The sequence below is a fragment of the Vombatus ursinus genome, unplaced genomic scaffold (genome assembly GCF_900497805.2).
Source record: "Vombatus ursinus unplaced genomic scaffold, bare-nosed wombat genome assembly UNPS02015175.1, whole genome shotgun sequence".
In the NCBI taxonomy this organism is placed as follows: domain Eukaryota; kingdom Metazoa; phylum Chordata; class Mammalia; order Diprotodontia; family Vombatidae; genus Vombatus; species Vombatus ursinus.
This window is the reverse complement of record NW_020954953.1, coordinates 26,054,916-26,069,422: the sequence shown is the minus strand read 5'-3', so window position 1 is coordinate 26,069,422 and position 14,507 is coordinate 26,054,916. Positions and strand designations below refer to the sequence as shown.

The 14,507-nt window shown below is 36.4% G+C and overlaps 1 protein-coding gene across 3 annotated transcripts in view; it reads right to left on the bottom strand.

The window, feature by feature from the left end:
- LOC114031482 (parkin coregulated gene protein homolog) overlaps window positions 1-14,507 on the bottom strand; it is a 619,672-nt gene that overhangs the window by 230,112 nt on the left and 375,053 nt on the right. Inside the window, exon 5 of one of the 3 annotated variants that reach the window (XM_027846571.1) lies at window positions 3,041-3,070. The exons of the other annotated variants lie outside the window; for them this stretch is intronic. Within the exon in view, the coding sequence (XP_027702372.1) occupies window positions 3,051-3,070 (20 nt within the window). The 3' untranslated portion in view covers window positions 3,041-3,050. Of the gene's footprint in view, window positions 1-3,040; window positions 3,071-14,507 lie in introns of those variants that run through there. 3 annotated transcript variants of the gene reach the window in all.

Genomic DNA, 14,507 nt, shown 5'->3' with positions numbered 1-14,507 from the left:
TAGACCACCTTTCTCACTATTTCTTCCTAATGCACTTAGAGCCTTCCAATGTTCTGACTATTTTTGCCTTTCTCTCAATATTGGTAGGATCCAAGAATGCAGTCATAGAATGGAAAATGCGTAACAATTATAGAAGTTTCCTCACTGAAAACTGAAGAAAATCCTAATGACAATAATCTTCCAGTGAAGCTCTGTTTTGATGATGCCTCATCATGGTACCCTATAACACTGTGCAAGGTAATTGAAGACCCTCTGACACTACCCAAATTTATCTTGTATATATCTTATTTGTATGTAGTTGTTCACATGTTGTCCTCCCCGCCCCCCCCCCCACATTAGACTATGAGCTCCTTGAGAACAGGGACTATTTTTTACCTTTCTTTGTAAATCCAGAGTTAAGCATAGTGCCTGGCACATAGTAGTTGCTTAATAATTGACTGATGTTGCTAGATCCATTTCATTAGAGCAAAAGGTATTCAAGTATAAGCTTATTGACAAACCCTACGTCTCTATTCCTTAGATCAGTTTAGCCCAAGTACAGAATGACTCAAAACCAGAAGGCCAGCCATCAAAGCTCACGGACACTGGTTACTGAGACAAAGAGGGCCAGACAGCTGTGTCGAAGGTTCTAGGGGAGAAATACTCACCTTCAAACTAACAGATCTTTTGAGGTAATAAAGTGTTGGGATAGAGTGCATTTTTTTTTTTTAGGCAATTGGGGTTAAGTGACTTGCCCAAGGTCACACAGCTAGTAAGTGTCAAGTGTTTGGTCTGAGCCCAGATTTGAACTCAGGTCCTCCTGACTTCAGGGCCGGGGCTCTGTCTTCTGCTAGAGTGCATTTTTTTTAGTACCTTGGGCCATAACATACTGCCTATGCTTTTACCTAGTATATTGAAAAAAAAATCACATTTAAGTCTCATAACAATCCTGTGATGAAGGTAATCATTCTTACTTTACAAATGTTATCCCTGTTTTACAGATGAAATCACTGATCAGCCTAAAGATCACATAGTTCTTATGTGACCTAAGCCTACAGTTGAAACCCATGGTCTTTTGCTGCCTCTTTAATAGATGATATATATCCACTTGATTATTTTTGGGCATAAAAAAACTGCTCATTCAATTTTAAAAATATTATTAAGCTCCAACTGTGTGTATAGCACTGAACTAGGTACTGGATAACATGTTGATATAGAACACGTTCTCAGAACTCAAGGTGCTTACAGTCTAGTAGGAAGCTAAGTCCCAAACACAGAGGACTATAATAAATAACATTCTTCAATAAGGACAGAAGAAAGTTGCAAAGTTAGGCAGTCATCAATGAGCATTTATTAAGTGCCTGCTATGTGTGTCAAAGTAGGGGGAAGAATGTTATTGACTGGGGGTTTAGGGAAGGTTTTCATGCACTTGAATTGGTTTAACATGGAAGATTAGATCTAATGAGTGCTTACATTTTTACATTTTAAACATCAATTTTCTTGATAAGCAAAATCTTAAAAGTTAATACTTTTATAATAACTGCCATTTATAGAATTTCTTAACTTTTAAAAAGTGCTTTACCCACATCTCATTTGATTCTTAAAATATAAGCATTTAAATCCTTCTACTGAAATTCAAAAAGTTACTCCTCAGATGTCTACTTGTCCTCATAAGCAGTTCAGTGGCTTTGTGAATAGATTGCCAGGAAGACAAGTTGAATCCTACACCTTAGAAACTTACTGTGACCACAGCCAAGTCACTTAAAAAAAAGATCCCTCTATTTGCCTCAGTTTCCTCATTTATAAAAATGGGGACCTACCTCCCAGGGTTGTTGTGAGGATCAAATAAAGCAATGTTAAAGTGCTTTGAACATCTAAATGCTAGTATTATCATAAAACTTTTTTCAAGTCAAACAGTAAGCAATACTCCTACAAATTACAAATTAATATGCCATTTTTAAGTACAAATTAATATGCCATTTTTATAGGATCAAGTATTATTATTTGTATGGTGTAGTCCCTACCTAATAATGTCCCATTAAAATCAAGGAAAAGTAGATTCCTAGAAAGCTAGACCTAAGCAGGCCTACAACTTTAGTCATTTTACATATGAGGAAATAATTATTTGCCTCCTTCTGCCCCTAGCATTTGATGTTTTTCTACAATGGCCTGGGGTTGTTTCAGGAGCCCTTGTCTATGAGTACATACTGTTAATGGGTTGTCTCTAATCTTCAGGTTTCCCACACTACGGATATTTTTCAGGTTCTCTCTTTAACTAGGTCAGGGATGTGAGATCAGAATAGACCAGGCCAGTTCTGCTCTGAATTGAAGTGGCCCCTGGATTCCACATTGGGCTCAAAGTGACCTCAGAAAAATATCCTGGAGTGGTGGAGTTGACTTCAGGGATTCTACAGATGCCAGGGAAATCCCTACAGAATTAATAAAGAACCAAGGGCAGAAGATAATTTCAGGGAAACAGTGGAACTTTCTCAAGTTGACTTTCCTTGGATAAGTATAACCATAACCTAATTCTGGCCCAACTGTAGGGAATCCCAGAATCTACATAGCTACCTTGAAGTTTTGGGATATGAACAATGTGATTAAAGGTTGGAATGGGGCCAGGGAAGATGAATCCATGTAGTGAAGTGCTGATAGCATTTCCTTTAGACCAGAGGGAGCATTTAAGAAGGTATTCAGCATTTTAGTGAAACCCAGGTAGCAATGACATTTCATCAGTCTACAATACTGGTACTGCCTTGGGAATATTTCTGCTCTCCATTAAAAAAGCATATAAAATATATCAGTAGTTAGGACAAGACACAGGCAAAATTTTCAAGAGAGCAAAAATATGTCTCTGGCACCTCTTACCTCTTTTCTGTATTAGCATTAGTCTCCTCCCTTCTTCCTCCTTTTCGTCTCTCTCTTCTCCCCTCCTGGGGAGGGGTATCAATGCCTTTGTGCTGTTCTCTGGATGCCCACAGATCCCTAATATGGGGGGTCCGGGCAATATTCCACCCTTTGGGTCTTTCCCTCATCTTTCTTCCCTTCTTATTTACTTGTCCTGGGTTCCATTATCTCAGGGATGAGCTCTCTGCAAAGTGACAGATAACCAATGTGATGAAAACTCATCTCTGTGTACCACATTCCCCGTGCTAATGGCTTAATGTGTTATCCTTCACAGCTAATGCATTCATACTTTAACAGATCCCTGTTTGAATAGTACTAATAATGGTATTGAAGCAGATTAGCAACAAGATACTTGTTGGTAGATGGGCCTTATGGTCTCTTAAATTCTACTTTAGGCATAAGGCAGTTGTAGAATCTAGAAAAACAAGTAGGATGATATATCCAATCCAGTTGGGAGTCCAGGTGTGAATATTAATCTTTATTTTTCTGTGACCAAGTAAACATGCCAAAACACATTCTGAAAAGAGTTAAATATTGAGCTTCAAATCATTAACAAATTAGGCTTTCTTTCTGTGTGTATGCTCTCTTGGTCTTTACCCTCTGATATGTTAACATCAAAATTCACAGAAATCTCCCCATACTATCTGCTGCTTTCTTCTCAGTGCTACCCAGCAATACATCTTACTCTAGAAAACTAGACATTCTTTACAGACGTAATTTCAGATTCTCACACTAGGCCTACAAAATAGGCAAGAGGTGTATTTCCCATTTCAATATGAGACACCTAAAAACCCCAAAGAAGCTAACTGTTTTTCCCCAGATCACTGGGGCATGATTATTATTAGCTCTTTTAGGGGTGATAATATAAAAAAAATTGTGCTAGTAATTTCATTAGAAATGAGTCAAACTTACAGTATCAGAGCACTTATGATTAAGAAAAACAGACATTGAGATAACACATAAAGTCTGTATTGGGTTATGTTGCAAATTCCTCTTTTGTCTTTCTCCTATTTGCGATTTCTCACTTAAATTGAAAAGAAATGCACAGGTGTGGTTTTTATATAGCCCTGTATTTATTTTTATGGGAGCTCTCCCTCGCCACTTTTAATATACCACTACTCTAGATCCCTAAATGAGACCATAAAATACAAACATATTATCTACGTACACGCGTAAGATTTACAAGCATCTATAACATATTTTTCCCCCTCTTTTGTCATAGGATAGGCCTATCTATCCTTTTGGATGTAAGAAAGAGTTGGACTTACATGAATAAGCCCTCCCTCTTCCTTTCTTGAATAAAGGGGAGAACATTGGATCACATGGAATAGCTTCTCTCCAGGGTAACAGTCTTTTACTTCCAAGTATCTGCTGAACATCTCCACCTGTATGTTCTACTGGCCTTTCAAATCCATCATGTTTCAAACTGAATCCACAGCCTTCCAACATAAACCTGTCCTTCCTCCTAAAATCACTATTTGTGTTGACTATCTTTCCAATTTAACAGTTCTCTTTTTTATGAGTTATTTGTTCCCCCATCAGACTGTGATTTCCTTGAGATTAGGGTCTGTGTTGTATCTCTCTTTGTATTTTGCAGAGTTTTGTACATAGTCACTATTTACTATACATTGCTAGTTTGGAGAGAAATGTAGACATACACCTTTTCTCAATGTTAAATGACAGTAGGTTTTCTCTCTTAGAAGAGATGGTAACCCTAGAATTACTGCAGGAGGGGGAACCACTGTAGGCAATAGGATTCTATGCTCTGGTATTCATGTTCTATAACTATGTCCGTGGGTCTATCTGGAGGTAATAATTCTCTTCCCCATTCCCGGCAGAGTTCACAGATTTTAGTAGGATAGGCCTCCATATCCCCTGAACCAGACTTGGATGATTCCAGAGTACTTGGGAGCTAACATAAAGAGCAAGCTTCATTTTTTTATACTTTTTTTTTTCCATGTCAAGGAAGGAAAGCTGCTATATTCTGATGACCTTGAAATATCATGGAAATTAGCCTGGTTTGTCTGGGGAGGTAATATGACCCTGCTTTCAAAAATTATTTCCCCCCACGAATGAGGGAAGTTTTGGACTCTGTCCTTGGTGGGGAGTGGTCCTTGAATCATCAAATCATTAAAAGCGTATAGCACTTAGAGGCATATTTACCATATAACTTATGCTACCTTATTAAGTCTAACAAGTTTGAAACCATATGTCTCCTAAAAAAATTGAACATATTTGTTTACAAACATACATAATAAGTGACAAGATGTATAGAAAATAAATGACTCTCTCTGAATTATTTAACCAGTTTTTTTTTTCCTCTGAACTCTCAAATGAAAAAAGTATGGAAGTCAGGTCAAGGCAACATCATCTCAAATGATACCTACTCATTTAAAGTATTCAGATATGAATTTCTACAAGTAAAACAAATTAAGCTGTGAAGTATCCCCCTTTTTCTTCTCCAGTCTCCTCCATTTTTAATAGATGTCATTAGTGTGATCGGGCAAGATTCTAGAGGGTTTCCTACTCTTCCTGTGTTTCATCTTATACATACTTGAGTAGGTAATACATGGTCACACCTCATAGGGGAAACTTTGTGACTCTATTTTTGCAGCATAATAAATATACTGAAAGACAAATTTAAAGGAAAAGCAATGTGATAAAGTCTTTATTCAGCTGATCTTTCATTCAAGAATCTGAAACCACTTTACGAACAACATGCCTAATAGCTAAATGAGGGGGCAAATTGTATTTTTACCTAGCAATACAGCAAACCCTTAACAGTCAAGGTTCTTCAAGTAAATGAGTTTCATTCTCTTTCAGTTATCCCTAAACCATGGTAGTTGTACATAATGTTATGTAATCAGATACTGACAAAGCCAAAACATGAATTTTATGATCTTTTCTGCTCCATTTATATCTCAGCATTTCTCCTGTCCTTTGGTCACTCTTTAAGACTCAGCTTTTATATCATTCTAATTTTAAAATCTTAAACGTATGGCCTTTTTACTCAAGGAAACTTTTTGAGATAAGCATGCAACAATTAATACTAATAATCACAACCGAGTTTTACGTTATTTTTTGAACACTGAAAAAACACTTATTATGAAACAAGATTGTCTATTCTATAACACCATCAAATAACCCCTACTACCCCATTTATGAAATTCTCTGTCTTGTAATGTCAAACCCTCCACCTCTATCATGAATTTTCTTTCTTCTTTCCTATTGTGAGCCTTCAATGGCCAGTCCATTAGAACCTTGCCAGTTTACACAAATGACATTTATTAAAATCAAGGGCACTGGGGAAGAAAATGGTGGATAATTCACAACTAAATAAATTTAATTTGTAGAAATTCATGTCTGTGTCCCTTAAATCAGTGTTATTTGACATGATGCCATCTTGAGCTTTTAAAGGAGATTATTCATGTATCTTCTAGTTTATTCCCTGTAGTTTTCAAACACATCAGGAGAAACTAGAACTTTGGTGTCTGAAGGAAAGAAGTAGTGATCTGATAGAGTGGCTGAGGCAAAGACTGATGTTTTTATATATAGTCTAAGGACTGTGTCTGATTCTTTTAGTCACAATGCATTTGTTTCATGGCATCATCTTTCTTCATCCAAATGACCAAAGTCTCTGATCCTTTCTAATTAATTAAGATTCACTTAAATCCTATAGTGAGGTTGTAGGAAGATTCCTTAATATCTAGCTAATATTTTGTAGTTTACTCTCTTGACTGACAGTTTCAATTTAGGTGACTGGGCTTTCTGTGATTTTATTAGTGGAGGTACAGTTGGAACCCAACTCATATATGTTTTTCTCCGTATTTTCTGGAGGACTTTTAAACAAAGTTATAATCACATCTTGATTATGCTAATAATTTAGGTTTTCTTACAAACAAAATAAATCTTCCACTAAAATCCTACACTGATGCCTTATCATGGTGTGGAACTCACCTTTGATTTTCAAAAACAGCTGTTGTATAATGGATAGAATCAGGCTTAGAGTGAGGAGGAGGAACAATGTTTCCACTCCTGCACCTTGTATAAACTAGCTATTCGACCTTGGGAAAGTAACTTAATTTCTCAGTGCCCTGGGTTACTCTCTAACACTATGTAGAAAAGGTAAGTATATGTGTGTTTGTGCATGTATGTAAATACACATATATGTATATAGGTGTAGATACACAGACACACCTATAATAGATATGTTTGTATAGAGGCACTTTCCATACTGGAAGTTTCCTGTGACAACAAAATCACAGGTTCATAATAGTACCCATGTTCTCACAGATCCCACACTAATTTGAAAAGTCTTGAACATGGATATTGTTACAGATTCGATGTTTGTTGTCTAAAGAATAATCTAGTTGAATTTGGAGAGACTTGTCATGAGATCATGTGATGAATATATGTATATATATATATATAAACATACATACATATATATTTATTATATATTATTGAGTAGATCCACTTAAATGGATGAAAGAATAAGGGCATTTGGGTCAACAAATACTTCTTTCTACACCCCTTTTATTCTATATAAACTCATAACTCTACCAAAGAAGTACTAACATCAAATAAGGAACTTAAGGGGATCATGAACTAGTCTCCTGATTCTCATTCTAAAGAGGTACTGCATATCACTAGGACACTAAGTACTACAATTTTCAAAAGCTTCTGTTAATATTATTGTGGCAGAGCTCTTAAGCTTGGACAGCAAATTGTTAATACTGAAAACAACTTTTATATAACTTCAAACACAACTTCCAAAACTAACATCATTTCTTCGGCATGTGTGTATTAGATAGTATTTAAATGGGTTAGATTTTAACTGTGGAGTAACTATAATTGATTAATCAAATCAACAAAAGAACAACTATAAAGGTCACTTATAATTCTAATTTAAAATCTGTCTGTGACAATAATAAGCATGTTAAAGTATTCCTTGCATTAAGGAAAGGGGAGGTGGAAGGAAAGGGAATAAGCATTTACATAGCTTTTACCATGTGCCAGGCGCTGTGCTAAGCACTTTAAAAAATAATTTTCTCATTTGATCTTCAAAACCACTCTACAAGGTTGGTACTATTATTATCACCATTTTACAGTTGAGGAAACTGAGGGAAACAGAAATTAAATGGCTTTCCCAGGGTCATGCATCGAGTAAATGTCTGAGGATGGAATGAACTCAGATCTTGACTCCAGGACCAGCACCCTATTTACTGTGTTGCCTAGCTGCCTCTGAAAATTTGGATTTGCAAAAATAACAAATTGGAGCTGGGGAACAGGGAAGGAATTATTTCCTCTTAAGAAAATATTGGATATCGGTAAATGGAGAATGTTATATATTAAGATATTAATTAATTTGCAAAAATTCTATTTATGTATTTTTCAAGAAGCACCGTCACTCTAATGGGAACAAAAGGAATACAGGCAAGTACAGAGGCCTCATAGCCTGTGAGGTACTCCAAGTTGGAAACTGTCTCAAGAGGCTTTCATAGTATTGTCAAATTAAATCCGAATGGGACCTCGGGGATCATCTGGTCCCACCCCTGTCATTTTACAAATGGGGAAACTTAGGTCTAGTCAGATTCGGTGATTGACTGAGTTTACATAGGTAATAAGTGCTAGAAAGCCAAGACTTGAATACAGGTTCTCCAACTCCAGATGTTGGGCTTGTATCACTATACCACCCATCACACTAGAGCTACTGTGGTAAGACTAGCTTACTGTATTGGTTTTCTTGGAGATAATATCATCAGGGAGGGCCAACGAAAGCTGCAAGTAGAGCTTAGACAAAATTGCACATTCTGTTCTGGAGGTTTACAATGGAGACTATGAAAGGAAAGAATGAAGGAGGAGATGGTCGAAGCTTATTGACAGTACTTGACTGACTAGAGGCCCTGGGCACATTCCTCATGTGTGAACATGTACCCTGTTCTCTGGAAAGTCTGGAAACACCATCCCAGAGGTTCCATGGTATAGATGGTGGTGGTGGTGGTGGTGGTGGTGGTGGTGGTGGTGTGTGTGTGCGTGTGTGTGTGTGTGTGTGTGTGTGTGTGTGTGCTGCCTTTTGTCTGGGAACTAGTATATTTGCAGTTAGGGATAAAGGGAGGACTTGTGTTGAAAATCATGCTCATGGTTGGCTTTGATGAACTGCTTTTCTTCTCCCTCTTTCTTTTTTATTTTCTGTTACAAGAAATGACTTGCTGGGCAGAGGAGGAGGAAGGAACATTCAAATATGAAGGTGGTATAAAAACAAATTATATCAATAAATATTTTTAAAAGAAAATATATGCCAAGTACCAGCATCTGCTGTGTCTTTGACAACTGTCTCAGAGCCACTCCCTAACTCTGAGTGTGTCTTCCTCTAGGGATCTTGGGAACTCTGACCTTTACTACGTAAAATAAGATACACCTGTACTGGCAAGCAGATTTCTTTGGAAAGAAATTTGGTTGATATGGTTAGAATAAAAACAGAAGAGGACAAGAGCAAAGCTCTGAATGAAACCTCATAGATCATGTCAAAGAAAAACAGGCAACACATTAAAGACTACAAAACTGGAGGAATTTCTGTACTAGTGAAATATCAAGACAGATAATAGTTCTCTGACACGGACTAGGAATAGATGCTTCAAAGGGAAGGGGTAAAGCTCTAGCACGATTAGGCACTTAAAAAGCAGAACAGAAAGCTTCCTAACTCTTCTAAGTTGATGCAGTAATTAAGCATGAAGCTTGATTATTATTTTATTTTAGACGGTTTAGCTGGAGGTGTGGATTTCTGTTTACATGAATGTCTAATCATAAAAAAACCTGGAATTTATGTAGCACCTTTCTAAAATAATTTATTATTAACAGCAATTATACTCAGAGTGTAGAATAAAGGTGTTTGGGATTTTTCCACTGTTTACAAGATGGTCATGAAATCCAGAAGAAACAGAAGATAATGATGATAACTTAAATTCCTATAACATTTTAATATATACAAAACGCTTTTGCCACAGGAGGATGATGTGAGGGAGGTAGCACTGAGTGTTGTTACCCTCGTTTTACAGATGAGGAAACTGAGGCTCAGAGAGGACAGAGTGACTTGAACATAATCAAGGAATTTAGTAGGTGGCAGAAATAAACATTGATGGTATTTCACTTCCCAGCCCAGTGCTCACATCACATGCTGCCTCTCTACTAGATGTTAGTAGAAGGTTCAGGTATTGAAATCAAGGGAGATAGGACCAGGAGGAATAAGAGAGAAAGAACTGAATGCCATTTGTGGTAAGAATGTTGTATGTGTATATAAAGGGACTATTCTTGTATAGAGACACTATTTCTTTATTATCTATCTCTTTTGCAATGCCTAGAAATTGTTTAATAATAACTCACATACAGAGTTATTACACAGTATTTTACCTCCTTTATAAAATGTTTTGTAATGCTCTAGACATTACAGAGGGATCTCAATACTTTCTATAGAGAGTCATTCGTTTGGTTGACTGAATGAGGTTTTAAGTCAGGAGTAAAAGGTCATTATTTGGGGGAATAGCAGATTGCTCAACTATAAATAAAACTAGCCAAAAGGTATACAAAGTTTTCAGCAATAAGAATTATGAAAATCTTTTATTAAGTCTTTTTTGGAACTTTCTAGTCTAGTACACAAGAAACAGGTATTGATTCTTTATATTTTCTAGTCAGAGAAGTGAAAGATAGAGAGAGTAAGTGATTTACCTAGGGTCATACAACATGCCAAGGACAGAGTCAAAAACAGAAGCTAGATCTCCTGATCATGTGCCCTGTGCTGTATTCAATAGCTCATGTTGTCTCTCATTTCCTGCACCTCACTTAGATGGTTGCATGTAAAACATCAAGTCCAAGAAGATGAACATCAAAATGTTGTCATAGCAATACTGTGGTGGACCCTTTTTTTTTTTTTTTGATATGTAATATAAGATGATGAGGAGAAGAGGTTAGGGATTTCTGCACTTCCAACATGACTCTGCCTTTGTAAGACATTTTGTGATCAAGGCTCTGCAGTTTCACACCTAATAGTATCAAGCAAGAACAGACTGTCCTCCTACCTATGGGATGACATAGGAGTTTGGAGAGAAATTTTGACTTTCAGCAGTTGTCAATGACTCAAACACGGCAAGGAAGTCTAGTTTGTCCCAGCCCACAAAGTTTCTCAACCCCAGAATGATCTATAACATTGAATATACATTCTACCCATTCTCATTTTTTATTTTCTTGATGCCTTACTAATTTGGTTATACCTTTGCCTTTATGGAACTTTTTCTACGACTCTTTCGGAAGCACCTTCTTACAATTTCACCAATGGATTTTGTGTGTGCATGTTACAACTGTCAGTGATCATATTTAATTTTATAATTTTGTCACTATCTTTATTAACATGATATTCTTCTTTGGCTTCCCTATGGCAATTAATCATCTATCTTGTTTTATTTCTGGGACATTATTGTTAGAATATGGAGAAAGAAAGACGCAAGCATTTACTGAGATTGTCAAGCACTGTTCTAAGCAGTTTACAAATATTTCATTTGGTCCTCGCAACAGTCTGTGGATGTAGGTGTTACTATTATCCCCATTTTACATTTGAGGAACCTGAGGCAATCTGGGCATAAGTGACTTGCCCAGGGTCACACAGCTAGTAAATGTCTAAGGGGGTTTTTTTGAACTCAAGTTTTCTTGACTCAAGGATCAGTGATCTATCCACTACTCCACCTAGCTGCCTAGACAGAGTTCCTTGCTCTTTCTCTTGAATAAACCAATTAAGTAACTTTCCCAATATCATGGAGAATGGCATGGGGCCACCACTTTATTATCTGTTTTAAGAATAATACAATCATTTAAAATTTCTGTTTATTTTTAGACCTACAATTTAGTCAATAGTCTAAAGTATCACTTAAAATTTTTTAAAAAAGGAAATTTTAAGTAATGAGGGGGGAAACTGTATTGGTATTTTCTTGGGTTTTTCCTAAATATGCTGAAATCTAAGGAAATACTACAAGATTACACACAAGTCACCATTTGTAGGAAGAAAGGTTAGACAACATTGCATTTCTTTCCATTGTTAGCTTCCCCACCATTAGCAAGATTTTAACTTACTTTGTTTTGGACTGGCTACAACATATAGCATTATCAATTATGTGCCTCTCGGACTGAAATGTTGCTTCCCACAAGATGGTATACCAGATATGGTTTTTTGCTGCATGAAGACCAATTAAAAGACTTGCAGTGGTCCAGATGTGAAGTTCTTCATAAGGACTTAGATCACAGTAGTGGAATTGGAAATGGGAAGGAAAGAATGGGGATGAGGGACAATTGACTTTTAGTAGACATGGGGAGGCAAAGAGACAGAAAAATAAAAGATGTTTGAGAATCCTTGATTGAGCTTGTAGAGATTTCTTATCAAGGATTAGGATTAGAAGATTAGAAATTTATCATTGAATTCTGTTTCTTGGACAATATGCTATTCAAAAACTGTAAAAATGACCAAAGAAAGAGAAATCCGAATTAAGATGCTACTAAATCCTTTGAGATTCTATTCAATAAATATTTATTAAGCACCTACTATGTGCTAAGCACTGTGCTGGATGCTCCTAGTGTTGAACTGATAGGGTCTCATGCTACAGGTCAAACAAAAGGTCTGCAGAAACTAAATTTGTTATACACATTGCATTTGGTTTTTCAGCTATTTTACTAGCATAACACAAAAGTTTTACCCAACCTTAAAAGACAGCATTACCACCAAATCTTAAATCTTTCTACTATACAACTCTATAGCAACAGAACATCTGAATAATAACTCAAAGTGTAAACTGGGGAGCAAACTCATACACACAACCCAACAGTAATAACAACACCTCCCTCCATCTGAGTAGTAACTTGAAATGTAAACTGGGAAGACACATGCACAATTTTTAAACAATGCAACAGAGTTGTGGAATTTTGAACTAGGGGTAGGGATGAGGTCTGTGATTTCAGTGGCATAAAGAACTTTCAGATGAGGGAACGCTCCCTATCAATTCTCATTGGAAACCCCTCTGCCTAGAGCATAGAGAGTTTGGGGCTTGCTCAGAATCACACAACCTAAAGTTTTATTTGTATTTTAGTCATCTATTCCCCCAGTCTACCAGATTCCTACAATATTCCCAATCAGTCTTCAAAATGCTTCCAAATTCATTTTTCCTTCATGTTTTCAGTATTGCCTTGTTAATGAATTCCCTAGTTTCTGATCCATTGCCTTAACTTGACCATTCAGTTACATGAGTTTTCCCTGACTCCTGACTATTTCTCATGACTTCAGATCTTCAACTATCTTCAACTTCCAATTCCTAGCTATTGCATCTATGAAATCTCCTTCTACTCTCAGTCCTTATCATTATTAGTCTTCCCTGAGCCTACAAGGAATTTCATTTCTGTTTGTTGAATTAAATTAATACAGTTCTTGCAATTTGGTATTCTCATTGTTTACATGATCCAAACCTGTGGTCCTTCACACAACAGTGTCATAACATGTAGGATATATATACACACATAAAATATATGCTTTCATTTTTATGCATTTGCATATATTGTATGCATATGTATGCTTGTGTTCTATTTTAATTCCACTTATTAGTAATTTACTCTTCTGTTTCAACTGTGCCTATCCATTTGTTTGTTAGTAATATTCAAGGCCTTTTTTTTGTTGCTTTGTATAACTTAGCAACCCACTGTGTGTATATGAATGCCAAATACAAACTGAATCATAAAAATAAAGAGCAATTAATAATTTAACTTCAAAATATCCATAGTAGCACATTCTATGAAGTGAATAGGTATGCCTATGGTGGGGAAAACCAGCATGGGTTTTGGTACTTGGTTAAAAGGTCCCTCTTGGTTTTTGATGTTTGTAGAAGTGAGGTAAGCTAAGACTAAGCCGGTACAAGTTAGTGATAACTATTATCTCTTTATTAGACGAGCATAGGTAATATCTCTGCCCCCTGAGGGAGGGTTGTTTCAACTCCTTACCAATTTTTGCCTTCCTCTAACGCATTTATCTTTATTACCATTATTGTCTGATTACTATATATACCCACAGTGGCTTCTCATTCCTTTTCCCATGCCTTCCTCCGATGCTTTGATGCTATTAAGTACTCCTCCTGAGAATGTTGGAGTGAGTTGGTGTAGGATAGGAGGCTTACAAAATTGGTCAATTTAAGCATGTTCATTGTGGGGCATCAGGTCATAATGTATGAATGAAGGGCTGATTGTTAGTTTAGAGAAGAAACTTGGAGGAAGCATGATAGATGCTTTAAAATACTTGAAGTTATAATATGAAATATAATATGAAGTTATAATATGAATATAAAATACTTGAAGTTATAATATAATATAATATGAAAATCTGTATAGTTTTATAGGACAGAATATGAGTCAGTGGATGGAAGTTAGAGAGAGAGATTTTCACTCAAAACAAGGAGAACTTTCTGACAACTAGAGCTCTTAAAAAATAATAGGTTAAGGCAACTCGGTGGTGTAGGGGATAGAGCTCTGGCCTTGGAGTCAGGAGCACCTGACTTCAAATTGGGCCTCAGACACTTGACACTTACTAGCTGCATGAC